Genomic DNA, 27,487 nt, shown 5'->3' with positions numbered 1-27,487 from the left:
TTAGAATGCTTAATTCGAAAATCTTTTACTTTAAAAATTTTCCATTTTAGATTTTTAATTTTTAAAAGCATATATTTTTATTTAAAGAATTTTAAAATGCAGTTTTAAAGGCTTGAAAAATTAGAAGTTTTTAAAATCGAAGAGTTTAAAATAAAAAACAGGTGGGCTGGCGGACCGGGAAACCGGGAATTTTACGAATTTTCAGAAGAAAAATCTGTCCAAGTTCGATTTTACAAGTTTTTAAAATAATTAAAGTGCAGTTTTGAGGATTTAAACACTTAAAAATTAAAAGCATTTGCAGTTAAAACTTTTTGATAAAAAACACTTTTATTTTATCAGCTGCAAATATAAATAAATAAATTATTTTTAAAATGGATCTGTACTCTTAAGTATAGAAAGTCTTCATAAGAATTGAAATTAATATATCATTTATTTCGATAATTTTATTTTGAAATAAAAATGTTCATGATTTATCAATAATATATTTCTAATTTAGAGTTTCAGATCTTCCTTTATATTATTTTTTTCTTAAACTTAATAAATATATTCATTAACATATTATTTCTATTAATTTGTTTAGCTATTAAAAATGTAAACGTGCGTTTCACTATTTTCAACTTAAAAAAAAATCCATAATAATATAGTCATAATTAAAGGTTTTTATTAAATTTGAAATATTGTGAGTTTAAATTATTTAATTTTTACCCCATTTGATTTAAAATTTCTTCATGTAGAAAAAGAATAAGTATTTAATATTTAGAAATATTTCATTGTTCATTTAAGACGAGTAAATTGAAACCAAATATTTAAAAGAAAACATTTTGAAACTGAATTGTTTTACATAGAAAGTTTTGAATCTTTACATTTTCGAAGAACTTTGAAACTTTTAGCGTTACAATTTTAATTATTTTATTTAAAAAGTGTTTAATTTATAAGTGAACTTGTTACATTTTGACGCATATATAAAAATTGAAAACTTATTATTTGTAGACAAAGTTTGAGAAATTTTAAGAAATATTTAGAAATTTTAAAGGGATTCAAAATTAATTAAAAACTTTTCCTACAATTTTTGAAAATCCTGAAAATTAAAAAAAATCATTAAAATCTTCCATGTTCTTTGATAATTTTTGAAATCTCTTAAAATCTTCTTAAACTTTCTGTTACAATAATTTTTCAAAGTGAAAAATCATTTTCAATTTTCCTAAGAATCTTAAGAACATTTTGTATTCTTTTGAAGTCTTTCACAATTCTTAAACAATTCTAAATTTTTTGTTTGAAATCTGCAAAAATCTAAATTTTATTTTAAATTCAGCTGTAAGTATTTGAAATTATTTCAAGTTCTACATTTAATTTTGATATTTGTAAAACTTCTAAATATCTCTTAAAAAGCCTCTAATATTTTTACAAATAATAAGTGTTCCATTATTATTTATAAATTAAAATTAAATTTTTTTAATTTGTTGGATTTTATAAAAGTTATAGAAAAAATTCAAATATTTTGAATTTGGAAAAATTTAAAACCACTTCTAGATTTCTCAAGATTTTGATATAAAATTTGAAAGCTTTTAAAAGATGCCTAGACTATTTAAAATCAAAATAATTTAAGAATTGTTAAGTTAAAAAAATTATTGTTCAATTTTAAATGTGTCTAGTTTAAAATTAATTAAAATAATATAATTTTGAAAATTTTTAAAGTTCATAGCTTGATTCTTTAATTTAGACTATTGAAAATGTTAACGTGGATTTATATTTTTGAAACTTAATCTGAATCTTTGAACTGTATAATTTATAAAAGTTCTAAAATTTGCAGTTTATTTTCATTTCATTTAAGAGTGTTTAATTGAAAAGTGTTACTACCTTCCATGTGGTATTTGTAAATTTTTGAGCATTTGAACACACAATTTTGGAATTAAAAACTTTTAAACTTCAATTTTAAAAGTTTGGAATTCAAGGCTTCCCCTTCGAATGCTTTAATTTGTTGTTTATTGCTTATTACTTTGTATGGAAAAATGTTTCGAATATAGTTTGATTTTTTAAATTTCATTGCCCGTGAAAAATGTTTGCGAACCGGGAAAACCCCAGGAAATGACCGGGAATTTTTTTCTTCAATTAAAACGGCCATCCTGAAACTATTGTTATATTTATCTTACTATAATTTATGCAAATTCATTGAACGACACTGGTATGGATTTTGAATTTAAAAGAAATTAGAAAGTTATTTGTAAGAAATATTATGCAATTTAGTTGCTTTAGATTAGACCAGAGGTCTCCACAATCCACAGTGCAGCGTGACCCAGAATCGTTCGGCCTTTTTCAAGATCTGCCAAATTTTTTTTCGACGGAAAACTGAGAGGAAATTTATGACCCCTTTGAAAAAAATCTCTATTGGAAGGGCTTGGAGAACCGTTTTTCTGGTGTAACTAGACAGAGCTTGAAATACAAAGTATTTTATTTAAAGTATTCACAAATAAACGTTTTCGACATTAATAATACTAAATAATTTTAAAAAATATTAATAATAATAAAAATAAGTGGTCAAAAATAAATTCAAGGCTTTCCAAATTTAAGAGTTTTTTTCAAATCGAGAATCTGTAAATAAAATTATTTCAGAATAAGGGTTCGAAAATATAAAAAATTACAAACTTAAAAAATTTATTACTTAAAATTCAAAGGAATTGAAATAGCACTAGCGCTTTTAAATAATAATAATCTTGAATTTGATACTACTTTAAACTACATTCAACGTTTTAAAGTCAAAACTGCTAAAATTGTAGAATTTTTAATTTTTATTACATTAAAAAAAATTTAATTGATTCCACAAATGATAAACCATAAAAATTGAATTATTCGAAAACAAAGTTTCAAAATAAAAAGTAATTTTCAATTTTCTATAGAAAAGTTTTGAAAAACGCTCTCGCAACTGAAGGGAAAAAATTCTTTGCATTGGTATTAGCAGATTGTAATAATTGTAATTTATTTATTTTTCGTATGTCTGTTACATATAATAATTTAATCAATTATTTAAGTCAATTTAACAATTTTTTAAACTTTTAATATTAAAATTTTTTGTTAATGTCGATTTTAAAATTGATTATGTTTTTAATATTAGGTGATAGAAACCCAAGAACGCATGAATCTCTTGCCACTTTTTAATATTTTACATTAATTTATTATGATATAATTTTTTATGTAATTATAAAAATTATATAATTAAGATATACTTTAAATAAACTTAAGTCTGAATTTGAAAATTGAAAAAATGAACAATTTTGATTTTTTTTTTCGAAAAGTGTTTTTTTTTAATAGGAAGAAATCGTTTACCCAAAAGCCAAATTTGGAGAACATGTAGTCCATATTATCGACCATCCACAAAAAAAGTAAAAAAATTTAAAAGTGACCTTATCGAGAGAATCCATTTTCAAAATTCTTCGAAAAACAGCCGTCATTTTCATTATTTGGAAAATTTTGATATTTTTTTGGGTCATTCGATAGAGTTAAAAATTTATCATCACATGAAAGAAAAACCAACTTAATAAAAAATAATTTTAAATAATATTTTTGCCGTTTTTATGAAATTGCAAGGTTATCTTTAACAGCTCACTATTCCTGAATAACATTTTTTCAGCCAAACGCTAAAACCCGTATTCCCCTTATTTTAAGTACAGAATAACATACTTTCATGCCAAAATATTCTGACAACCTCATGCAGATCTCATTGCATTATTTGAAATGGAATCACTCCTTTGCAATTTTATGCTTGTAATTCCTTCTAACGAAAAAAATATTATAGAAAATTCATTATTGATATTTCTATGATTTTCCTATAATTAATTTCTTGCGAATTTCTGACCGGGAACTTTACCATTAAAAAAAAAACTTAAATTGCTATCTTTTTCAATTATTATATTTTTTATTATAGTTTTTATTTTATTTAAATTTTATTTCTGATATTTATTTTATTATATTTTTTTCTTAGTTTATCATCTGTAAATATAAGTTAATTAATCATTTAAAAAATTGAACTGAATTTTAACGTTAAGAGTGAAACTGTTTTATTTGGAAAGTCTTATTAGTGAAACAAATTTAAACGCCCAATTGAAGCTTTATAAACTATTTTTAATTTTTAAGTAACTTCCGAATAGTATATTTATAACTAAAGGCTTTTTTTAAATTTTTAATATTATTTCAGGCTAAAATATTCCATTTTTGAAACATTCAATTTGAAATTTTTTAATTGAGAAAATGAACAATTACTTAATATTTGGAAATATCTGACTGTTCATTTAAAATTAGTATTTGTAAATTAAATATTCAAAGCCAAGCAAAAAACATAGACTTCAAACGTTAAAATGTTAATTGTTTTTTTTTTATTAATTAAATTTTTAAGACAAATCGTTAAATTTTGATATATACATACAATTGAACACCTATTATTCTTAGAAAAAATTCGAATAAGTTGAAGAGATATTTAGTAGTTTTATAATAATTCAAAATGAATTTAAAATTCGAGACGATTTCAAATAATGTAAAAAAAGTGTCTACGTTTATCGACCAAATCCGGCTATTCGTATCAAAATTTTAGTGCAAATAAGCCACGGCCTAATTTAAAACAAAATATAGATTTTAGTAAATTTCGAACAAAAAACCTAGTAGTTTTTTAAGAATTTTGAAAAGCTTCAGAAAGATAAAAAAATATTTCTTAGGGAAATTAAAAATGATTTCTTATTTTAAAAAATTAATTTAAAAAGAATAGTTAAAAAGGTTTAGAAAGATTTACAAAATAATCAACAGTAAATTTGGAAGATTTTAGGAAAAATTCGAATCATTTTAAAAGATGTTTAGAAGTTCTGAAAAAATTTCAAAAATAATTTAAAACTTGAAACAATGTAAAACATGTTCGCAAATTTTTTAAAAATCTCAACAGATTTTATGGGATTTTAAAGGAATTCGAAGATTTTACGATATTTTAAGGTTATGCCTGTTATTGTTTATTATAAACAATAACAGGCAATGAATTCCTTGATTTTTTTTAAACCTTGGAATCCTGGAGCTCTCCTTGAATTTCTCACGAGAACCTTGAATTTGAATTTTTGTTTTGCTTTTATAATAGTTCAAAATGTAGAAATTTAAATTAGATTAAAATCCAAATTAAAAATCCTATTTAACGTCCAATAATCAAATTGATGCAAACTCCTGTTAAAAACAAGAATCCAACGACCAAATTTGGACCACAACGAATAAACAAAAACAAACAATTCTATTTTTTTCAGATTACAATAGAATTGTTGGTTTTCGTTTGTTCTCTGTGGTCCAAATTTGGTCATTGGATTCTTATTTTTAACAGGAGTTTGCATAAATTTATAATAGTTTTCGAGGTGTTGACCACTCGGTTTTTTAGTATACATCAGATTTCGAAAGTTTACAGTTTAATAATATTAGAAGGATTTTGAACATTTCAAAAAGCGTTCACAGAATTCAAAGTCTTAAAAAGCATTCAAGTATTTGAAACAGGCGTTTAGACATGATTTCAAAGGTTTTGAAAAGATTTTAAATCTTTCAAAAGATTTCAAGGATTTTAAATATTTTAAAAAGGGAGTACACCAGATGTCAAAGATTTCAAAACATTTCAAAGATTTTAAACGATTTCAGAAGGTTTTAGAAGATTCCAAAAGAATTCACAAAGATTTGTAATATTTTTATGATTTCAAATTAATACAATATTTCAAAGAATTTACACGGATTTCAAAAGATTTTAAGTATTTAATTTTTTGTAAAGGTTTAAATAAATTCGTAAAGATTTTAAAAGACTTCAGTGATTTCAAACGAATACAAAATTTTTCACAAACAAAGTTTAAAGAAAGATTTCAAAAATATTTCAAAGATTTCATAAAAGTTTCAACAATTTTTACAAAGATTTAAAAGACTTCAAGAATTTCAAAGATTTCAAAGATTTTACAAAATTTTTAGAAAATTTCAAGATTGAAAAAATTTCAAGATTGAAAAAATGTCAAGGATCTTAAAGAATTTATAAAGATTTAAAAATATTTCCAAAGATTTCACGAAGAAGATTTATGTTTGCAAAACATTACGAATGTGTTTATTTATTATTCTGCTTTCCTTCGAAATTGTTAACAAATAAAAAGCTGAAATGATTCATATTTGACATGTCTAGCAAACGGTTATTTGATTATTTGTTGTAAAAAAAGGGAGACCTGGAAAAGACTTTGAGTTTTGATCTTAGGAATCGCTGGAAATCTTGTTATAGTTAATAAACTATGACTATAATTTCTACAAGAATCTAAAATTTATAGGCGGACCTTCAGCTACACCAGCTGCACCAGCCTCACAAACAGGATTAGGTTTAGACCTCCTAGGTGGTGGTTTGGACGGAATTTTGGGAGCTACTGAAACACCCCCCGTTCCAGTTGTATCTCAAACAACCACAGGACTCCTAGGAGACATTTTCGGGTTCACCCAGGGTCCAATTGCCTACGTAGCACCTAAAGTAAATTGGTTACCTGCAGAGAAGGGCAAAGGATTCGACATTTGGGGAACCTTCTCGAGAAAGTAAGATTATTAATGATTTATTGTCCAATTCCTATCTGTTCTGAAGGTTGTTTTTATTTCCTTTTTCCGAGTTCATAATCATTCCCCTATTCCCTCCTATTCTCGAAAAATTTTCCCTCTTTCTCCTTTTCCCTTTAAAAATACGATATTTGAAAATACAATTGTTCATTCTACATCTGCAAAATTATTCTGTTCGATTGGATTAATTTCAAGCTAAACTGCATTCAAGCCCCTTTAGTTTAAACAGCGATGGCTTTATCAGAAAGTCCAAGACATAATCCGATTCCCCACGTCCTTCAATCTGTAATTTTTGACCTGACCTATTTTTCCTGACCGATGTAAATTTTTCTATAAGGTTAAATTGTCAATCAAAGAAATTGAAGTTCAACAAAAAAGATAAATTTGGAACCAATAGAATTAATTTTATGTAAAAAAAAAGAAGAATTTTTAACAAAATTAATATATTTTCAATACAGTAGTTAACTTTTTAACCAAAAAAATTCATTTTCAAGGAAAAAGAGGAATCTTTAACTACAAAAAAATTAATTTTGAATTAAGAATGTTCATTTTCGACCATAAACTTTGAGCTGCAAAATATACATTGTTAACTCAGAATGGAATAGTATTATTTATATTAAGGAAAATAATCATTTTTAACCATAAAAACGAATTTTCAATAAAATCATTCTACTGTTAACCAAAGAAATGAAGTTTCAACCAAAAAGATGAATTCCCCACTAGTACAATAATATTCTACAACTAGAGATATACTTTGAATAAAATTCCATTTAAATTTTCACTTAAAAAAATTAATTAAAAAAAATATATACATATAATTTTCAATAAATTAATTAAATTTTTAACCAAAGAAATGAATCATCAGTTAAAACGATGATTTTTTTACCAATAAGATTCTACCACAAACGACGAATTTTCAACAGAATGCATGGATTTTCAACGAAATAGTTGAATTGTCATGTAAAAAAGATACATGTTCAGCGGAACATACAGTAGATAAATGTTAAGTTGAAAAAAAAATTCACAAACATAAAAAAAAATAATTTTAAATAAAAAAATTAAGTTTTTGACCAAAGGAATGCATTTTTAATTATAATGATGAATCTCAAATACAAAATTTGTTTAAATCAAATTCTACCAAAAACATGAATTTTAAACTGTACAGATTCATTTTCCACCAAAAAATACAAGTTTTCAACAAAACACATGAATTTTCAACTAAAAAGTATACATTTTCACGCAAAAATGGAATATTTATATTTTTTGTTAAAAACCCCTTTTGAACTACAAATTCTTTTTTATATCAAAGCAGTTAACTTAGTAACCAAATTTAGTCAGTTGAAAATTGCTTTTTTTTGTTGAAAATAACTTTTTACTTAAAATGTAGCTATTCCATTTTTGTTATGAAATTGATCTTTTTTTTGGGTTGAAATTCAATTATTTTGGTAGAAAATGCGTATTTAATGATAAAAAATTCCACTTTTCTTTGTCAAAAAATCGTATTTTGATTAATATATTAATCTATTTTTTTGGTGGAAATATCAACTGTTACACTTTTTGTTGAGAATTAATTTTTTTGATCGAAAATCCCTTACTTTGGTTGAAAATTTAACAATTTTGTTAAAAACTCATCATCTTTCTGGTTAAAAAATCAAATATTCTAGTTAAAAATTTATAATTTCAGTTGAAAATTCATCACTTTGTCTGAAAATGTTGCAATATATTTTTTTATTTCTGTTTTTCTTGTTGAATTTTTTTTAACTGAAAATTTAAGTATTTAACTTTTGGCTGACACTATCTTTTTAGTTAAAAATTACTCTCTTTTAGTTAAAGGTTGACCCGTTTTGTTTAAAATTAATTTTCTTGCTTATGGATTTTTTTCAGTTGAAAATACGTCTCTGACTGAATAAACCGGATATATAAACGTGTATATACGTTATAAACTTTTATAAACGTTCATAAACGTCATTAGAGTTATTAACGTTTATAAACGTAGCTTAATATTACTGCATTGTACTATTCTGTTAAAAATTCTTTTTCTTTTATTTTAAATTAATTTTCTACTACAATTCTAACTATACTATTTTTGGCTGAAAATTCGCTCTTATTGATAAAAAATTAAACTTCTTGATTCTTTTTTTCTCTTTTCTTTTTTGTTTTTCTTGGTGGAATATTTAATTTGTGTGTCTAAAATCAATTTCTTTGGTGAAAGATTTATTGTTTTTGGTAAATATTAATTTACTTGAAAATTTAATTATTTTTCGGAAAATTCGTTTTTTGTGTCAAAAAGGATTTTTTTGACTGAAAACGTAACCAGATTCCATTTTTGTTAGAAAATTGATATTTTTTTTAGATGAAAATTCACTTCTCGTTTTTTTAAGTTAAAAAATCACTTTTTTTATTTGAAAATGCATATTTTGGGATTGTAAATTCAATTTTTTTTATCAAAAGTGCATACTTTTTTTATTTAATTCAACTGTTTTGTAATTAAAAATTTAAATATTTTTTGTGGAAATATCAAATATTACACTTTTTGTTGAAAAATCATTTTTTTAACAAAGATTGATTACTTTGACTAAAATTGAATTATTCTATTGAAAACACATCTATTTTGTTAAAATATGTATTTTTAGTGGAAAATTTTACCGTTGGATTTAAAGGTTCATTTTTTAGTAGAAAAATCACTTTTTTTGTAGAAATTAATCTGCCTTGTTGAAAATTGATTTATTATAGCTGAAGATTCATCATTATAGTTGAAGAGTCAACCTTTTTATCTAAAATTCAACTTTTATAGTAGAAACTTCATCATTTTATTTGAAAATATAACTTTTTTTTTCTTTTTTTTTGCATTTTTTAACGGCAAATATAACGATTCTAATTCAATATTCCGCCATTTTAGTTAAAAATTTAACTAATCAGTTTTTGGTTGAAACTTTGTTTTTTTTTTGTGAAAATGCATTTTTTACTGATAATGTAGCTATTACATTTTTGTCATAAAATTGATCTTTTTAAGTTGAAAATTCACTTCTTGTATTTTTGGATCAAAAATTCAATTATTTGGGCGGAAAATACATATCTTAAGTTTGTAAATGCAACTTTTTTACACAAATTCATATTTTTTTGTTAAATTCAACTGTTTTGGATTGAAAGTAAAAATATTTTTGGTGGAAATATCAACTATTACACTTTTTGTTGAGAATTCAATTTTTTGATGAATGATTTATTACTTTAATTGAAAATTCCACATTTTTGGTGAAAATTCATCTATTTTTTTTTAATTGTGTCTTTTTGGCAGAAAATTAAACTGTTGAGTTAAGCATTCATTTTTTATTCAAGTTTCATTATTTTAGTTAAAAATTAATTTCTTCACTGCAAATTGAACTATTTTGTTGAACATTTTTTCTTTTTTTAATTAATTTTTTTTACTGAAAATTTGGCTATTCCATTTTTGTTAGGAAATTTATATTTTTTAATTGTAAATTAACTTTTTTGTCTTGTTTGGGTTTAAGCATTTAATTATTTTGGTAGAAAATGCATATTTTGGAGTTGTAAATTCAACTTTTTTTCTCAACAATTCTAATTTTTCGGTTTAATGAAACTGTTTTGAATTGGAAATTAAAATATTTTTTGGTGGAAATATGAACTATTACACTTTTTGTTGAGAATTCATTTTTTATCGAATATTCATTAATTTGGTTAAAAATTTAACCTGTTTGTAGAAAAGTCGAGTTTTTCTTCTGGACCAAATTAAAAAAGGTTTTTTTTTTTATTAAAAATTGTTTTATGTGTCAGAGTTTAATTTGAAAATGTTCATAGCTAAGTCTTTTATTTTTACTTTGTACATTAAAAATTTTGTTTAATAGATACTGTTCTTAGTGCTTAGACAATTTCAAATAATTAGCATTTGAAATTAAACAATTTTCATTTTGCAATATTAGCAAATTTCTAAACGTTTTAGATTTAACAATTTTTGAATCGTCAATTGAACATCTACATCATTCAAAAATGAATAATTTTAAATTGAAGATTTAACAAATATTACTATTCAAAATTTAACAAGATGTGACTAAGAACAATATTTATGGAAAAGGTTAAGATCTCCAGATACGTGAAAAATATTGGCATCCATGAAAATAGTAAAAATACGCAAGTAAGAATTTTTTCAAACATATACAATTATACATATCATAAATAGGCTAAAAAATTTAATTAATCATTTTAATTTAATTTATATCCAAAGAATTTCAAATGAATTTTACTTATTTTAAGGGATTTTTACGATTTCAAGGGGTTTTAACGAATTTCTAGAGAACTTTAGGGAATAAATTAAATTTTATTTCAAAGGATCTCTATGGATTTCAATTGTTTTAAGGCATATGAAGGAATTTCAAAACATTTTAAGTTATTTCAAAATGATTCCAAAGAGTTAAAAGAGATTTCACTTCAAAAATGTGCAAAATTCTGAATATTTAACCATTTGTTATTATGGATTTTTAAATACTTTGTTTTTTATATTATGAAATAAAAATCTAGGGACGTGAACACGTGGTGCGCGTAAAAACTTTAGGGAATAAATTAAATTTTAGTTCAAGGGGTTATAAATGGATTTTCAACAGCTTAACTATATCCAATTTAAAAAAGTAAATTCTCTGATGGCTGAAATGATTAAAAAATCATTTCCTCTATGATTTCTGCGCTGTGATACCAATTTTTTTTAAAATTATTTTTCTTTTCCAGGAATGGACAGATAAGTATGGACATGACATTCACAAACAAGGCGATGCAACCGATGGGAGCTTTCGCCATTCAATTGAACAAAAACAGTTTTGGCTTGACGCCAGCGGCTCCTCTCCAGGTTCCAAGTCCTTTGGCACCCGGAGCAAGTATAGAAGTCAGCGTGATATTGTCGACTTCCGGCGCCGTGCAACGTATGGAGCCTCTTAACAATCTCCAAGTCGCCATCAAGAATAATATCGACGTTTTTTACTTTGCTTGCTTAGTTCCCATGAACGTCTACTTCACCGAAGACGGCCAGCTTGATAAGCGAGTGTTCCTTTCCACCTGGAAAGACATTCCCGCACAAAATGAGGTTTGAAAACACACAAAAATGCCAGATCTCTTTTTTACATTAAACCGCTTTCTACAGTGACCGTGAATTTATTTTTTTGATCGGGAATTTTACAAATTTTTAGGGGGAAAAAATCTGTCCAAGTTAGATTTCAACAGTTTTTTTTTTTTTTAATAAACAGTTAAATTTTCATTTTTTTCAATTATATCATTCAGTTTATAATGCGTAATTGAACAATCGTTCCGTTACAAATTGTCCATTTTGGATTCTAATTTTTAAGCGTATATTTTTCATTAAAATAATTTTAAAATGCAGTTTTCAGTAACTAAATAGTTAAAAATTAGTAGCGTTGGAATGTGACAATTTCGGAAAAATGTAAACGTCCGGTTGAAGCTTTATAAACTATTATTAATTTTAAAATAACTTAAAAATAATATATTTATAACTAAAGTATTTTATTAAATTAAAAAAATTGTTTTAGTCTAAAGTTTGAAAATTTGAAATTTTATAATTAAGAAAAATAACAATGGATTAATATTTAGAAATATATCATTGTTCATGTAAAATAAGTAATTATAAATCAAATATTCTAAACTAAACAGAAAACTAAACTTTGAACGTTACAATTTTAATTTTTTTTTTATTTGAAGAAATTTAATTGTAAGTAAAATGGTTCGAGTTTGATGTAAAAATATTCACAATTAATATAAAATTTGAAATAACTAAAAATAATTTAAATAAATTGTCTACGTATACCTACAAAATCGGGCTATTCGGACCTAATTTCGATGCAAATAGTCCACGGCCTAATTTAAAACAAAATATATACTTTTGCAGATTATTTAAAAATATTTAAAAAGAGTTCCAATATTGTCACAAATGAATCTGGAAGATTTTAAGGAAATATTTTTCATTTTGCAGGATTTAAGATCACGATTTAGTAAGAATTCGAATGATTTTAAAAGATGTTATAAAAGTTTTGAAAAAATTTCAGAAATAATTTATAATTTCAATAAATGTAAAAGAGCATGTAGATTTTTCAAGATTTTGAAATGAAATTTTCAAGCTTTTTATGTATTTTTAAACTATTTAAAATGAAAATAATTTAATTTTTAATTTAAGAAGTGTTCAGTTCATAACAAAAATGTAATCGTTCAATTTTTAATATTTGTAGCTTAAAATTTATTCATATTTGAATTTTACAGCTAAAAATACGACTTTTTTAGAAGTAGTTGAATTTTTTTATCTAAAAAGATTAATTTTCATTCCACAAAAATGACTTTCTAATGGAATAGTTGAATTTTCAATAAAATAAAATTTTCATCATAATAGTTGAAATTAAAAAATGTTGAATTTTCTATGTTTAAAGGTGAATTTTTAAAGGAATAGTTAAATTTTCAAACGAAAATGATTAGACTTCAACGAAAAATAGTTGGTTTTTCTACAAAATAGTCGAATTTTTCAGTCAAAAAACGAATTTTGTTATAAGAAAAAAACGAATTTTGTTTCCAAAAAGATGACTCTAAAGGAATAGTTGAATTTTCAACAACTAAATTAAACTTTCATCATAATAGTTGCATTTTAAACCAAGCAATTGAATCTTCCAGCCGAAATGACAGATTTTTTTAGGAAACATTTGAATTTTTAACCAAGAAAGAGGAATTTTCAACGAAGAACTTTTCTACTAAATAAGACGATTTTTCGACAAAATACGTCAATTTTGAGCAAAATAGTTGAATTTACTACCCTTAAAAATGAATTTTTAACGAAATAGTTGAATTTTCAATAACAAAATTAAATTTTCAACATAATATTCCGACAAAATAATTAAATTTCAACAAAATATTTGAATATAAAAAAATAGTTGAATTTTCAAATGAAAAAGATGAACTTTTTAGAAGCAGTTTAATTTTCAACAATAAAACTAAACTTTTTAACAGATTTGTAGCATTTTTAACCAAACAGTGAACCTTTAAGGGTAAAACAAATTGCTTAGAGGAAAGTTGCATTTTCAGCCAAGAAAGTTTAATTTTTAACCAAGATTTTAAGTTTCAATTAATTGTGAAATTAAATTAAGTATTTACTGCATAAAAATACGAACTTTTAACAAAATAATTAAATTTTAAAGAAAATAGTTTGTTTTTAAACAAGTATTTGAATACTCAACCATTAAAGAAGACGTTTAAACCAAATAATCGAATTTTAAAACAAAAAAATCTAAGTAAAATTTAAAAAATGTAAGTTAACTAATAGTTGAAGTTTGAACAAAATAGTTGAATTTTTAGTCTACTAAAATGTATTTTCTATTATATAGTTTAATTTGACATAAAAAAGTTAACATTTTAACAAAAATGGAATATTTAAATTTTGTTAAACATTCAACCAAAAACTTGATTTTCTACCAAAATAATATAATTCAACAAAAAAAAAAAGAAATTTTCAACTAAATAATTTTTAATTTTCATTAATTTTCAACTAAAAACTATAAATTTTCAACAAAAACTGGTATAGTTAAATTTTTAGTTACAAAAGATAATTTTCGTTAAAAAAACACGAATTCGAACATAATAGTTCAATCTTGAACCACTCAAATAACAAGGTACTAGTTCATATTTCAACTAAAAAGAATACATTTCCGACAAAAAATGAAATAATTACATTTTCAATAAAAAAAAGAAGAATTTTCAACCAATAAAGTAAATTTTTTCTAAAGTGGTTCTACTTTCAACCAACTAATTAAATTTTCGACGAAAAGAGATGGATTTTTAAAATAGTAGTTGAATTTTAAACCAAATATAATTTGCAGGGTGGCCGTTTTTGTCAAAGAAAAAAGTTCCTGGTCATTTCCCGGTTTGCAAACATTTTTCACGGTCAATGAAATTTAAAAAATCAAACACTAAATCTAATTGTTCCGTTCGAAGTAAAAAGAACTGAAATGAAAGCACTCAAAGTGAAACTCTTGAATTTTAAACTTCGAAAATTGAAGTTTAAAATTTGTTTCATTCAACAATTTTGTATTCAAATGCTCAATAATTTGCACGTATAATATTTAAGCTACTAACACTTTTCAACTGCACAATTTTAAATTAAATGTAGTTAAACTGCCAAATTACAAATTTTTAACTTTTATCAATTGTAGAGTTCAAAGATTCAGTTCCAAAAATATGAATCCACGTTCTAATTTTTAATTCTCTAAATTCAAGAATCAATCACTGAATTTAAAAATATTCAAAATTATACCATTTTAAGCAATTTCAAATTCTAATTCCAGCTCAGAATTGGTTAAAAGTTGAAAATTCCCTATTTAAATGCGGAATTTTAATTATTTTCAAAAAATGTCCTGTTTAAATCCATAATTTTAAGTCTTTTCGAAAATTTTCCATTTCAACTAATTGACTGTTCCAATTTATAATTTAATTTTTTCGAAAATATCTCGTTTTAACATTGAACAATATTTTTGTTGGAAAAATTCAATTTTCCATTGAGAATTGTTATCTCCTGGATAAATTTCAACTCAGAATTGGTTAAAAATAGAAAATTCCTTGATCAAATCCGGAATTTAATACTTTTCGAAAATTTTCCGTTTCCAAAAACAATTCTTATTTTTGTAAAATTCCCTGTTCCAATTCATAATTTTCATTTTTCTCAAAAATGTCCCGTTTCAACTTAGAATTCATCCTATAAAAAAATTCCCTGTTCCAGCTCGGAATTTATTTAAATTTTAACATTCCTTGTTGCAAGAAGAATAAATAAATAAATAAATACGATAAATACGTATAAATACGTTTCAATTCAGAATTGGTTAAAATTTGAAAATTTTCTGCTTCAACTCAGAATTATAATTCTTTGGAAAAATTTCCTGTTTCACTTCCAAATTTTGTTCCTTTTCAAAAATTGTGAGTGCCAGCTCGGAATTTATTAAAATTTGAAATTCCCGGTTATTATTCTGAATAAATTCTTCTTCCAACTATAAATTTGTAAAAGATTTAAAAAATCTCAGTTTAAATTATGTTAAATCATTATTCAACGTTTTTCACAATTTCTAAATATCTTTTAAAATTATTCGAATTTAAAATAATTAAAAAAAATCATTTTCAATTTTCCTAGCAATCTTAAAAAATGTTATTATTAAAAAGCTTCTAAATTTGATGTTCGAAATCTGCCAAAATATATATTTGGTTTCAAATGAGGCCGTAGAATATTTGCACCGTAATTTCGGTAAGAATAGCCGGGCTTTATCGGTTTAGTTTTTTTGTTCCCTTTTGAGTATTAAACTGAAAATTACGTGGTTTAAAAATGGAATATCTTAGACTGAAATTTAATAAAAGCCTTTAATCATAAATATATTATTTAAAAGTTATTTTAAAATTAAAAATAGTTTATAAAGTTTCAATAGAGCGTTTACATTTGCCTAAGACTTTCAAATTGAAACAGTTTAATTTTTAACGCTAAAATCTGGAAGTTGTAAAGTTGCGAAATGATGCCGAATCATTTTTAGCAATCAATTATGGATTATTTTATACATTTTAGAGTGCAATTCAAATTTAATTAATTTTCACAGTTGATCAAGTAAAAATATTTGTTATCAAAAATCTTCGATTTTAAACGGTTCTAATTTATAATTGCTAAAGTCTTTAAAACTGCATTTTGAAATTCTTTTAATTCAAATACGCATTCTAAACTGAATGCTATCATAATTGAAAAAGATCACAATTTAACTAATTATTTTTAAAAACCTTTGAAATCTTATCACGGATTTTTTTTTCTAAAAATTTGTAAAACTCCTGGTCAAAAAATAAATTCACGGTCATTTCCCGGTTTCCGGGTCCAGCGGCCACCCTGAATTTGTAACAAAAAGTGATTTTAATTGAAACTAATTAACGTACAGCAAAAAGTAGTTGGATTTTCTTATTGAGTTGTTGATTCAGTTTGCATTTATGCGAAAAAAAGTTTAGAAACAAGGGGACAAAAGAAAAATTGTGTAAAAAAGGAGAAAAGAGCGTGAAGTTTCTAAATTTCGTATTTTATTGTTTTACAGGTTCAGTATACTTTAACCGGAGTGATGTCGACTGCGGACCAAGTGGTTCAGAAAATGCAGCAAAACAATATCTTCACTATCGCAAAACGAAACGTAGAAGGACAGGATATGCTTTATCAATCTCTCAAATTGACAAATAATGTTTGGGTTCTGAACGAATTAAAAATCCAGCCAGGAAATCCCGATGTGACGGTAAATACAAAATATTTTCTTAGTTTATGAATACAAAGTTAATAGCGATTTTTAACTTATAATTAACTAATTGTTTTTTATTTACAGCTTTCTCTAAAATCCCGTACAGTCGAAGTTGCTGCTGGAGTATTCCAGTCGTACAACGCGATTATTCACTCGTAAATCCCGAAATCATTCCGCGAGCAATCATGTTTGCATGTGTATAAAATTTAAGAGAAAAAAAACAAAACTTAAAAATAATTTAGTATTGATGTCTGGTTGATGCGCCGGATCGCTACTTGTACCAGCAATGCTCGTTCCTTTTCTGCTTGTACAGTGGTGAAAATGACAACGATAAGAGTTGATAAATCATTTTTGGAAGTTTTTACTGATTTTTAGATTATTCAAGTATTAATTACTACGGTGAATAAAATCAATTTTTAAATGATGTGATTAAATTTTGTCTTCGTTGGCATCGGCTTAAGATCTATTAACAATAACTATGTACAAATGGAAATAAAAATTTAATTATTACCAGAAAATATTTCTTATTCCTTTACTGGTAACAAATGCCCTGACAATTTCTGTTTTTTTTTCAGGTTTAATTTTCCATACTGCAGGGCCATTAAGATATTTCTTATTGTTAAACACAATTGATCATATCATACAGATTAATTTTCTACCAAAAAAGATGAATTTCAAAAATTAAATATATTTTCAGTTAAAAAAAACGAATTTTTGACAAAATATAGCTAAATTTTTAACCAAAGACATTAATTTTTAACTAGAATGGTGAATTTTTTACCAATTTTTTAGCATGAAAGACGAATTTTCAACAGAATGCATGCATTTTTGACCAAATTGTTGAATTATCAGATTTATACTTATACAGACGACCAATTTTTAAATAAAGAATGGTGTATTTATATTTTCAATAAAAGAAATTTGTACTTTTTAAAGAAATTTATCCATTTTATGGTTTGATTCAACTGTTTTTTATTCAAATTTAAAATATTTTTTGGTGGACACATCAATATCATACTTTTTGTTGAAAATTCATTTCTTTTATCGAAGATTTATCCCTTTGGTTGGAAACTTAACTATTTTGTTAAAAATTCAACTATTGGTCGAAAATTCGTTTTTTAAGTAGAAATTAATCTTCTTTAACTTAAAAGTTAATCTTTCAGCTAAAAATTCTAATATTCTAGTTAAAAATTCATAATTTGAATTGAGAATTCATCACTTCGTTTGAAAATGTAATAAGATTTTTTTCTTAATATAGTTTTTTGTTGACATTTTTTTAAACCTGAAAATATAACTATTCCAATTCAATATTACACTATTTAATTTGAAAATTTGACTTCATTCTTTGCTTGATTGTAGCATCATTTTTCGTTAAAAATTTATCTCTGGCTGAACAAACCATCTTTATAAACGTTGCTTTATATCACTGTAAATAAATGTTCTGCTAAAAAACCTGTTTCTTTTATTTATAATTAATTTTGTAAATGTATATTTTGGGGTTAGAATGTCAACTTTTTTGTAAAAAATTCTTATTTTTTAGTTTAATTTACCTGTTTTTTTTTTATTGAAAATTAAAATATTTTTGGTGGAAATACCAACTTTTACCATTTTTAAAGTGAGAATTCATTTCTTTTATCGAAGATTCATCACTTTGGTTGCAAATTTAATTGTTTTGTTGAAATCTTACATATTTTGTTAAAAATATGTCTTTTTGGTAGAAAATTAAAATATTGGGTTAAAAATTCTTTCTTTGGTTCAAGATTCATTACTTTAGTTACAAATAAATGTCTTTACTTTAAATTTAACTATTATTATAATTCGGAAATATTGCGACTGTCTTTTTCTAAAATTTGGCAGAGAGAATTTTGAAATTCTGGTTAATTTTTTTTTGCGAAAGAAAAGAATTTTTAAATTCAAATGAATTATAATTTATTCCCACTGCAAACTGAAAAAAATTTAAAACATTAAAATTATTTTCAAGAATTCCCTGTTCTGAAGTGAACCTAAAATGAAAAATATAATTCTTTACAGAAATTCTCATATTCCATCTCAAAATTTTAAATCCTTTAGAAAATTCCCTTTTCCACAGTCAAAATTCCGATTCTTTCCGAAAATTGGCTATCGTACATGTAAAATGTGCAATATGTAAATTTAAATTGTTCGAAAATAATCGGAGGGGTATTTTTTGAACAAAAAACTCGATTTTTGTGTTGAATTCTTAAAAAATAAAGCAACTTTCGTAAGATTATATAGTAGAAATTTTTTTCCAATGTCGTTTTCTGTCACCTTACAAATATACAAATAAAATTAATATAATCGGAGGGGTGTTTTTTGAGAAAACTAGATTTTTGTATTACTACAAAGACTTTAAGAACTTTTCAGAAGATTATATGAGAAATATTGGAAAACATTTTTTTTTATTGATTGTGATTTTAACCCTAGCTGGAAATTAAAGTAATCGAAACAGAAGGCTTTTGGAAAAAGTTAATTTTTAAAATATAAATATCAACAAAGATTAGTTTGTTTACGGACATTTCAAAAAGTATATTACGTTTAAATTTGAGCCTCAATAAAATGGTACACAATCATAATAAAATATTTTGTATTATTAAAATTTTTCATCCCATTATAATTAAAGAAACAAACTAATCTTTTCAGAAAGCGCCCCTCCGACGATTTTTATAGTAAAATATTCGCGTCCTAGCAGAAAACCCACATTTAATAAAAAATACATATTAAAAAATGTTAATCAGTATGGACCATACAATGCAAATATCTTAATTTCTTTGTAACCAAATACCTTTTTCAACATAAAATAATGAAATAACCGTTTGTTATACATATGAAAATAAGGCATTTCATTTTCTATCAGCAAACAATTTCTAATGAGAAAAGAGTCTTAAATAAACAAATCTTAAATTTTTTTACGAACATAAGTCGTCTTGGTAAAACCATTTTGAATAGTTTAAATATTTGTAGTCTTTGATACCCTTGAAATGTTTCGAAGTATTTTAAATCTTTGAAATCGTTTTGAAATCTGGTGTACTGTAACCTTTTTGTAATCTTAAATTTTAATATGCTTTTGAATTGCTTAAGAAATTTTTAGGGAATCCTTTAAATCTTTTGGAAAATATAAAAAATCTTTGTGAAATCTCCGAAACAGATTTGAAATCGTTTCAAATTTTCGAAGTGGTATGAAATCTTTGAAATTTAATGTATGTACCCTCTTTTGAAACCTGTGAAATTATAGTATTCTTTTTAATCCTTTAAGAGATTTTTATAAAATCTCTTAAATCTTTTTTGATGAAAATTTTTGAAATCTGGTTTAACTCTGGTAAACATTGAAATTTTTCAAATCTTTTGAAATTTAAATCCTTATGAATTGTTTGAAATATTTACTATTCCCTTTATATCATTAGAATATTTTAAGTTTTCGGGAAAACTTTTGAAATCTTCAAAAACGTTTGAAATCGTTTAATTTATTTGAAACTGGTATACTGTACACTTTTTTAAATCTTTGAAAATTTGTTATTCCTTTGAAATTATTCAGTTAAGGTCCCTAAAGTAGCCTATTTTCAAGATTTGTTCCCTATGGGTATCCTATTTGATGCAGGCACTTTTTAAAAAATAACAAAAATCAGAGAATTTCTGTGAGAAGGAACTGTTAAAAAAGGGCTGCCTTTAAAATTAAAAGAGCACATTGGTCACGTTTTATTCAATACATTAATTCGTGAGTTAATCACTATTCACTTCCGGTCTATACCTATTTTTTTAAAATATCTTGCATTCTTTGAAATATTTCGGGCCATTTATAAAGGTTCCGAAACATTTTTAATAATTTCAAGGAATTTTTAAGATTTTAGGCTATTTTAAAAACTTCTAATGTATTTTTCAAGAGCTTTTAATTTGAAGTATTTTAAACCATTTTAAAAGATACTAAGGATTTTTAAAAATTAATTTTAAAGCTTTCAAAATATTATAGGATAGAAAATTGTCTAGAAGTTCTGAAGGTATGGAACGATTTTTGAGGTCTTATGAGATTTTAAAATATTTTAAAAGATTTCACGTTATTTTATAAAATTTCCGAAGATTTCAATGATTTTATGAAATATCATCATAGAATATCACGGAATTTTATAATATTTTATAGCATTTTAAGTAATTTATTCATGAGAAGTGAATTATTTTGTAGGGTTTTAAAGATTGGAAGAGATTTGTAATTTACCCTGAATTCTCTTAAATTTTTGGAATTCACTGGAAGTTTTTTAATTCACTTAAATTTCTATAAATTTACTCTTTTCTACTTAATTCAACATATTTCTTTTTAATTTTATAAGTTTTAATTTAATTGATCCTAAGGATCAATTGATCAAGTGATTGAAGTATTTGGAAAAAAAATGTAATTGCAGAGGAGTGTAAAGGATTTAAAATAATTTGGATTACTATCAAAGATTACAAAGAATTTGTTTTTATTGATTTCAGTAATTTAATGGAATTTAAACGATTTTAAATACTTGAGGATATTGTAAAAGATTCTCAGGCGTTTTCAAGTGTTTTAAAAAGTTTCAAGGGCTTTTAAACGATATCAAAGGATTCGAGATATTTCAGGAAGGCTTTCCAAGACTGCAATATTTTAGGGCATTTTAAAAGATTCTAAGGCATTTTCAAGAGATTTAAACAATTTCAAGGGTTTTCCAGGGGTTTTAATAATTTAAAGGGATTTTAATATTTCAATGAATTTCAAAGAATTTTTCACCAGACATGATTGATTTCGTAGAGGTTTCTAAGAGATATTCAAATATTTTTTTACAATTTATTTGTAATTGACTCTGAATTCTTATTAATTTATCCTAAATCTTTCTAAATTTTCACTCAATGCTACCCAATTCAATTAATTTTTCCATGTTTTTGAATTGTTTTCAATTCACTTGATTGCTTTTTAAATTCAGGTTGATTTCTTACGAATTTCATCTAATTCTTCTCATTTATTTTAAATTTCTCTAAGTTCACTCAAAATTTATTGTAATCAATCAAATTTTTTTCGAATTTCAAAATTGTTCAAATGCATTTGAATTTATCTTGAATTGTTTTGTAAGCATTAGTCACTTCTTGTGTTAGAAATTAGTAGAGTTTCAAAGTTTTAAAATTTTTCTCGGTATTCTCTTCAATTTTTTTAATTTACTTGAATCCTAAATTCACTCAATTCTACTTAATTCAGCGATTTATAAAAATTTGTTCAAAACTTTGAATTTAATTGATCCTGAAATTCATTAATCTCACCTTGAATTTTTAGGCATTTCATAAAATTCTTTAAATCCTCTTAGGTTTTTTAAAATTGTTTTAAATTCACTTGATTTTTTAAAATTCACCTTCAATTTTTATGACTTTCATTGAATTCTTCCGTTTGATCATAAATTCCTTTAAATTCAATTAAGTTTTACGGAAATCAATAGAGTATTTTTTATTTTCTAACATTTCCCCCAACTCATTTGAATTCTTTTGAACGCAAATTGAATTTCTTCAAAATATTGTGAATTTATCCTGAATTTGTTTCCCTTTGAGCTCGAAAAAGTACCTCACGAGCGTCCCTAAAAGTACCCTTTGGTGCCTATATTTGATGAATTATGAATTATTATGAATTGTTCGTAATCTTCTATAATTTGTTAGAACCTTTTGACATTTTTATTCTTAAATTTTTGAAATAATCTTAATATTTTGAAATCGGTTGCACTCTACCCTTTTAAATCTTTTGTAATTATCGTTAAATCTCTATTTATTCTGTAATGAACAAAAGGTAAATTATATTTTGATAAGCAAAAAATTTATCAATAGCAAGATTTTTCTGAACATGTTTCTATCATAATAGACTTAAAGTTAAATTACTATTCGAATTTCAATAAAATAACTAATTAAACCCTTATACAACACACTGGGTTTCCGACACCCAGGCGGACTTTCCGATTTTTCTCCGTTTGTCTACGTTTTTTTTCCCAAATAGTTAAATCATCCCTCAGCCTTTGGAGATATTTCTTTTCTATTTTTCAATATTTCAACGCCACTTATTTTTTTTTTCATCCAAAAATTCAAGGTTCTGCTAAAACATTCTAGGATATTTTGAGGTTTTCATAGCTTAAAAAAATTCAAAGAGAATTTCAAGTTTTTAAGGTTTTTAAGGTAGCTGGACACCTTGCGATTATTTAGATTTTCATTTAAACTTGCTTGAGCCCCACCATTGTGATTTATCATATAATTTTTTTAGCCTAGCCTCGTTAAACTCCCAAAGGATCAAGGAATTCTCGCAATAAAGTGTAGGAAAAGGTATGCATTTTGGATCAATCTGAAATCTCCGTGTAAACGTTCCCCCCACAACAGCCGCTCGGACCCAAACCGCTGATCAATCTCTCTAGCAATCACCCCAGGCGAAGAGCTTCACTAACTCATCGTGTGTCATATTAATCCGCCTTTTCTACAACTGTTTACAATAGTTGATTCGCCAGGCAAGGTATTTAAAAAAAAAATATCGAAAAAATAATAACCAGAACGAACAATTAAATATTTCTTTACATTCTGTAATAAAACGTATCTACAAATTTGTAAATTACGATTAAAAATACAAGGATTGTAGATGGGGAGGCTGGAGCGTCTTGATACAACAAACGATGACATAAATAGTTTTACATTTTTTTATTTACCGAATATAAAGAGAGTTGATATCAAGTATTAGCATTGAACCTTCTTTCTGAAGGAGCATCCTTCTGTGAGGCGAGCTTTGCCACCGGTGGGCGTGCAGAGTATCGTGCGGCATCCGTCGCATTCTACTGGCCGCTGGGCGTGCGAGAAGATGGTTTTAATAGCATAACAGCCAGGGCACTTTACGTCCATAAAGTAACTGTTGGGCTTTTGTACCAGCCTCTTTAGCTTGTGTTTCCTCTTCTCCTCTGCTGGCGATGGGTGCAACAAATCTCTTGCCAAGGGCATTCTGTAATCAAAACAATACCAACAAATAATTACACAAATACTTTATTACGACTCTAAAATTAAAACCCTCAAAATTATTATTCATGCTGACCTCGGTTTCTTTTTACAGATCAAAAATTGGGTAAATACTGTAACAAATTTCGAAAAATAGTATCATAAAATTTTCCAAACATTAAAAATATACTTCAATGTTTATTTTAAATTTTATTATTTGGTCTGAATTAATTACTTAATAACTGAATTAATAGAACACAATAAGAAAATGCAACCAGGTTTGGTTGAAAGTTAAATTTTGTTGTTGAAAAGTCTACTATTAAATTTTTTTGTTAAGAATGCGTTTTTTATTAAAAAATGTTATTATTTGGTTCGAAACTGAATTATTTTGTTGAAAATTTAAAAACTTGGTAAAAGAAGTCGTACTTCTTGATTATAAATTCAACGGTTTTCTTGAAAATTTGAAGAAAAATTTAATAGAAAATTCAACTATTTTGTTGAACATTCATATTTTTCCTTTGAAAATTTATCTGCTTCTAAATAAATGTAATATTTTCGGCTTATAAATGCAAGTGTCTGGTAAAAAAATTAGTCTATTTCGGTTGACAATTCAACAATTTGGTAGAGACTTTAACTATTTGGTGGATAATCTATGTATTTTCTTGAAAGTTTGTCTTTTTTGGTAGAAAATCTGTTTATTATTTTTATTTTATTTTATTTTCAACTATCTCATTGACAGTTGAACGACTTTCTTCAAAGTTTTTTTTTTTTATTATTAAAGATTCATATTTTCGTTATAATTTGTGGAATTTGTATGAAAAATAAGAATTTAATTATTTTATTAAATATTCAAAGATTTTATAGAAAATTGATAGAAAATTCACCTTTTCTATAGAAATTTAATGTTTTTGGATTAAAAATGCAACTTTATGGTTAAAAATTAATCTGTTTCGGTAGAAAAGTAACATTTTTTAGTTAAAAACGCACATGATAGGGTTAAAAATGTAACTGCTTTGTAGAAAATTCAACAATTTGATAGAAAATAAATTTAATAATGTCACTGATTGGTTACAAACTCATCTTTTTAGGCTGGAAGTTGTTTTTTCTTAAAAGAAAATTTTTTTTTACTTAAGATTCATAATTTAAATTAAAAAAATTTTACAATTAAAAATCGATTTTTTACAATGAAAATTTAACTATTTAATCGAAAAGTAAACAGTTTTGTAGTAAATTCGTATTTTCGACTCGACAATGCAAAAATTTCGTAGAAATTTTAACTATTCGATTTGGTTCCAAATTCAACTATTTTGTTGAAAGCTCATTTTTTTGTTGAAAAATTGAACATTTTCGATGAATGGTTCTTGCTTTATGGACTAAGAAAATCTTTCTTAGTTGAAAATTCGCCTTTTTGATTTGAAAATTGATCATTTTTGGAAGAAAGTTAATCCTTTTTGGTAAAGGTTTTGATAATAATAGAATAAATTATGCACGGCCTCTAATCAGAAATCGGGAGTGAATAGTAATCGTTTAAATTTCAATGAAAAAAGAGCAATAATCAACCAGGAATGCAAAAATTAAGTTTATAGTTAGGAAAATTAATTTTTTTAAAACTAACAACAATTAAATAATTAAATGAACTAAAATTTTAGTCTTTTCTAGCTAACGACGTTATCAGTACAAATGTCGTTTATTTTAACATTCAGAACTTCAAGAACATGGAATTCCAAAGAATTTAATAAAATGCCTAAGAATTCAAGGTGACTTAAAAAAACCTGAAAATACAAAATGATATATTGAATTCAGATGAAATTAAAAAACGGAAAAGTCCTTGGGTTCATTAATTTAATTCACTAAAAGAAATCACTAGTCATATTTTTCAATGAAAAAGTGGCTAAAAGTGGTGCGTATAATTTTGTAGTAAAAATTACTTGCAAAATATAACTGTACCGGACAATCGACGTAAAATGCAATTTTTCATTAATTTGAATAATTTATGGGAAAAAATTCTAGAATTATCGAATATGTTTACGTCAGTGATCAATTATGTTAAAAAAAACTTTAACCAGAAATTTAATTTAAAATGTGCTACTAAAAATGAAGCTGTTTTGTATTGAAATTCTATACCGCTATTCATTTAAATTCGACACTTGTTTAAATATGGAAAACACAAATTTGGACAACTTTTTTAAGATCAACATCTTAACTCGATGAAAATATAACAAAGGAATAATAAAAGTTGCAGTGTTTTTTACGTGGCAAGATTTCAAACGAAAAATTATAATAGAAAAAAAAGATACCCCATTTTGGCACTGACATTTCGAAGGTCAGAAATCTCACTGATATTCCAACATTGCGCAATATAAAGGAACGTTTTCAATCAAATTTAAAAACAACGGAATATTATTATTCATAAAATATACTCAAATTAAATAAATGAAAATACGCACATTTCTCCTAAAATCAACAAATGGCTCACTTTCTGACACTTCCAAATATTATTCAATACGTTGCACACTACTTTTATGAACCTGAAAAATTACTACTTCCTGATAAATATTTTCCACTACAGACTTCACCTTTTCAGTCATTTAATTTAAGGTTATGTCAGAAATTTGCTTTGACAGAATACACTCTATATTCAAAAAGTCACCTTTCATTAAGTAAATATGTTATATTTTCACACATAAAAAATTTAGAAAGACAATAAAATGCCACCAATTATATGAAATTTATTTAAATACACATATATAGCGAAAACACTCGCTAGCCCGTGGATTTCACGGCGATGCGTGACACTTTGTCCCGAAAAACCAAGCCACATTTAAACAAATCCGTAAAAAATAATAAATAAAAATAAAACTTAGCGAAAGCCGAATAAATTAGTACATTTACTTACGTGAATAGATCAGTATTAATCGTTTAATTCAGCGAAATATTTTCGAGCCACGTGTTTCGATCACGACGCGAAAGTCTGGAAAGGAACGAAATTTATTCTAGGGTCCCTAACAAAGTCCGAGAGCAGGTTCACCAAAATTGCAATATGAAATTTACTGTAAACAGTGTTCCCAAATCTTGGGAGATTGCTTTCGCGGTAAGTTTGAAATAAATAAGTACTTAATTGTGTTTTTTGTTATACTGGCAGGGTTTCGAGATTTTTATTTCCTAACATTAAAAATCCTAAATATGAAATTTAAAATATTTTCAAAAGAATAATTTATCATTAATAATTTCGAATTAAGAGCGTTTAAAATTTAAAAGAACAAAAAGTCAACGATTTTGAATTGAAAAATGTCCAAATAAAACAATTTTAGATTAATTGTATAATTCTATAATTTCAAGCACTTAAAATCGAATAATTAGAAATTTTAAGCTTTTGAAATTAAAATGTTTTATATTCGATAATTTCATTCGAATGAAGATAAAATAGACTCGTTTCTTATTCAAAATGAATAATTTTAATTTTTTTTTGACATTTTGTAAATTAGGAATTCTCAAAATTAAAAAAAAATTAACAACTTTAAGTTAAGTTAAAATTTTTTTTTAACAACAATATTTCGCATGGGAGGAAAAGGACTTGACTGATATCATTTCTTATTCAAAGCTGTCAAAATAAAAAAATCTGAAATTTA

At 24.9% G+C, this 27,487-nt stretch overlaps 2 protein-coding genes across 5 annotated transcripts in view; one reads left to right on the top strand and one right to left on the bottom strand.

Annotated features, from left to right (window-relative positions):
• Positions 1–17,107, top strand: part of LOC117168822 (AP-1 complex subunit beta-1) — a 36,637-nt gene extending 19,530 nt beyond the window's left edge. For all 4 annotated transcript variants that reach the window (XM_033354669.1, XM_033354665.1, XM_033354666.1 and 1 more), the window contains 4 exons: positions 6,312–6,567; positions 11,323–11,674; positions 16,692–16,883; positions 16,971–17,107. In XM_033354669.1, the coding sequence (XP_033210560.1) occupies positions 6,312–6,567; positions 11,323–11,674; positions 16,692–16,883; positions 16,971–17,045 (875 nt within the window). In that variant the 3' untranslated portion in view covers positions 17,046–17,107. The remainder of the gene's footprint in view (positions 1–6,311; positions 6,568–11,322; positions 11,675–16,691; positions 16,884–16,970) is intronic.
• Positions 17,108–23,439: 6,332 nt separating this feature from the next.
• Positions 23,440–26,871, bottom strand: LOC117169015 (40S ribosomal protein S27). The gene is made up of 2 exons (XM_033355066.1): positions 26,755–26,871; positions 23,440–23,865 (listed from the first exon to the last, which is right to left on the bottom strand). Exon 2 carries the CDS (start codon positions 23,862–23,864, stop codon positions 23,607–23,609), a length of 258 nt encoding a protein of 85 aa, XP_033210957.1. The 5' UTR covers position 23,865; positions 26,755–26,871; the 3' UTR covers positions 23,440–23,606.
• Between the last annotated feature and the right edge of the window lie 616 nt (positions 26,872–27,487).

This window comes from Belonocnema kinseyi, chromosome 3 (genome assembly GCF_010883055.1).
Source record: "Belonocnema kinseyi isolate 2016_QV_RU_SX_M_011 chromosome 3, B_treatae_v1, whole genome shotgun sequence".
NCBI classification, from domain to species: domain Eukaryota; kingdom Metazoa; phylum Arthropoda; class Insecta; order Hymenoptera; family Cynipidae; genus Belonocnema; species Belonocnema kinseyi.
Note: the sequence above shows the minus strand (reverse complement) of the source record. Positions and strands in the feature narration are given on the sequence as shown.

Excerpts from the sequence above, each read along its gene's own strand:
- LOC117169015 (XM_033355066.1), bottom strand. The coding sequence starts at position 23,864 with ATGCCCTTGGCAAGAGATTTGTTGCACCCATCGCCAGCAGAGGAGAAG.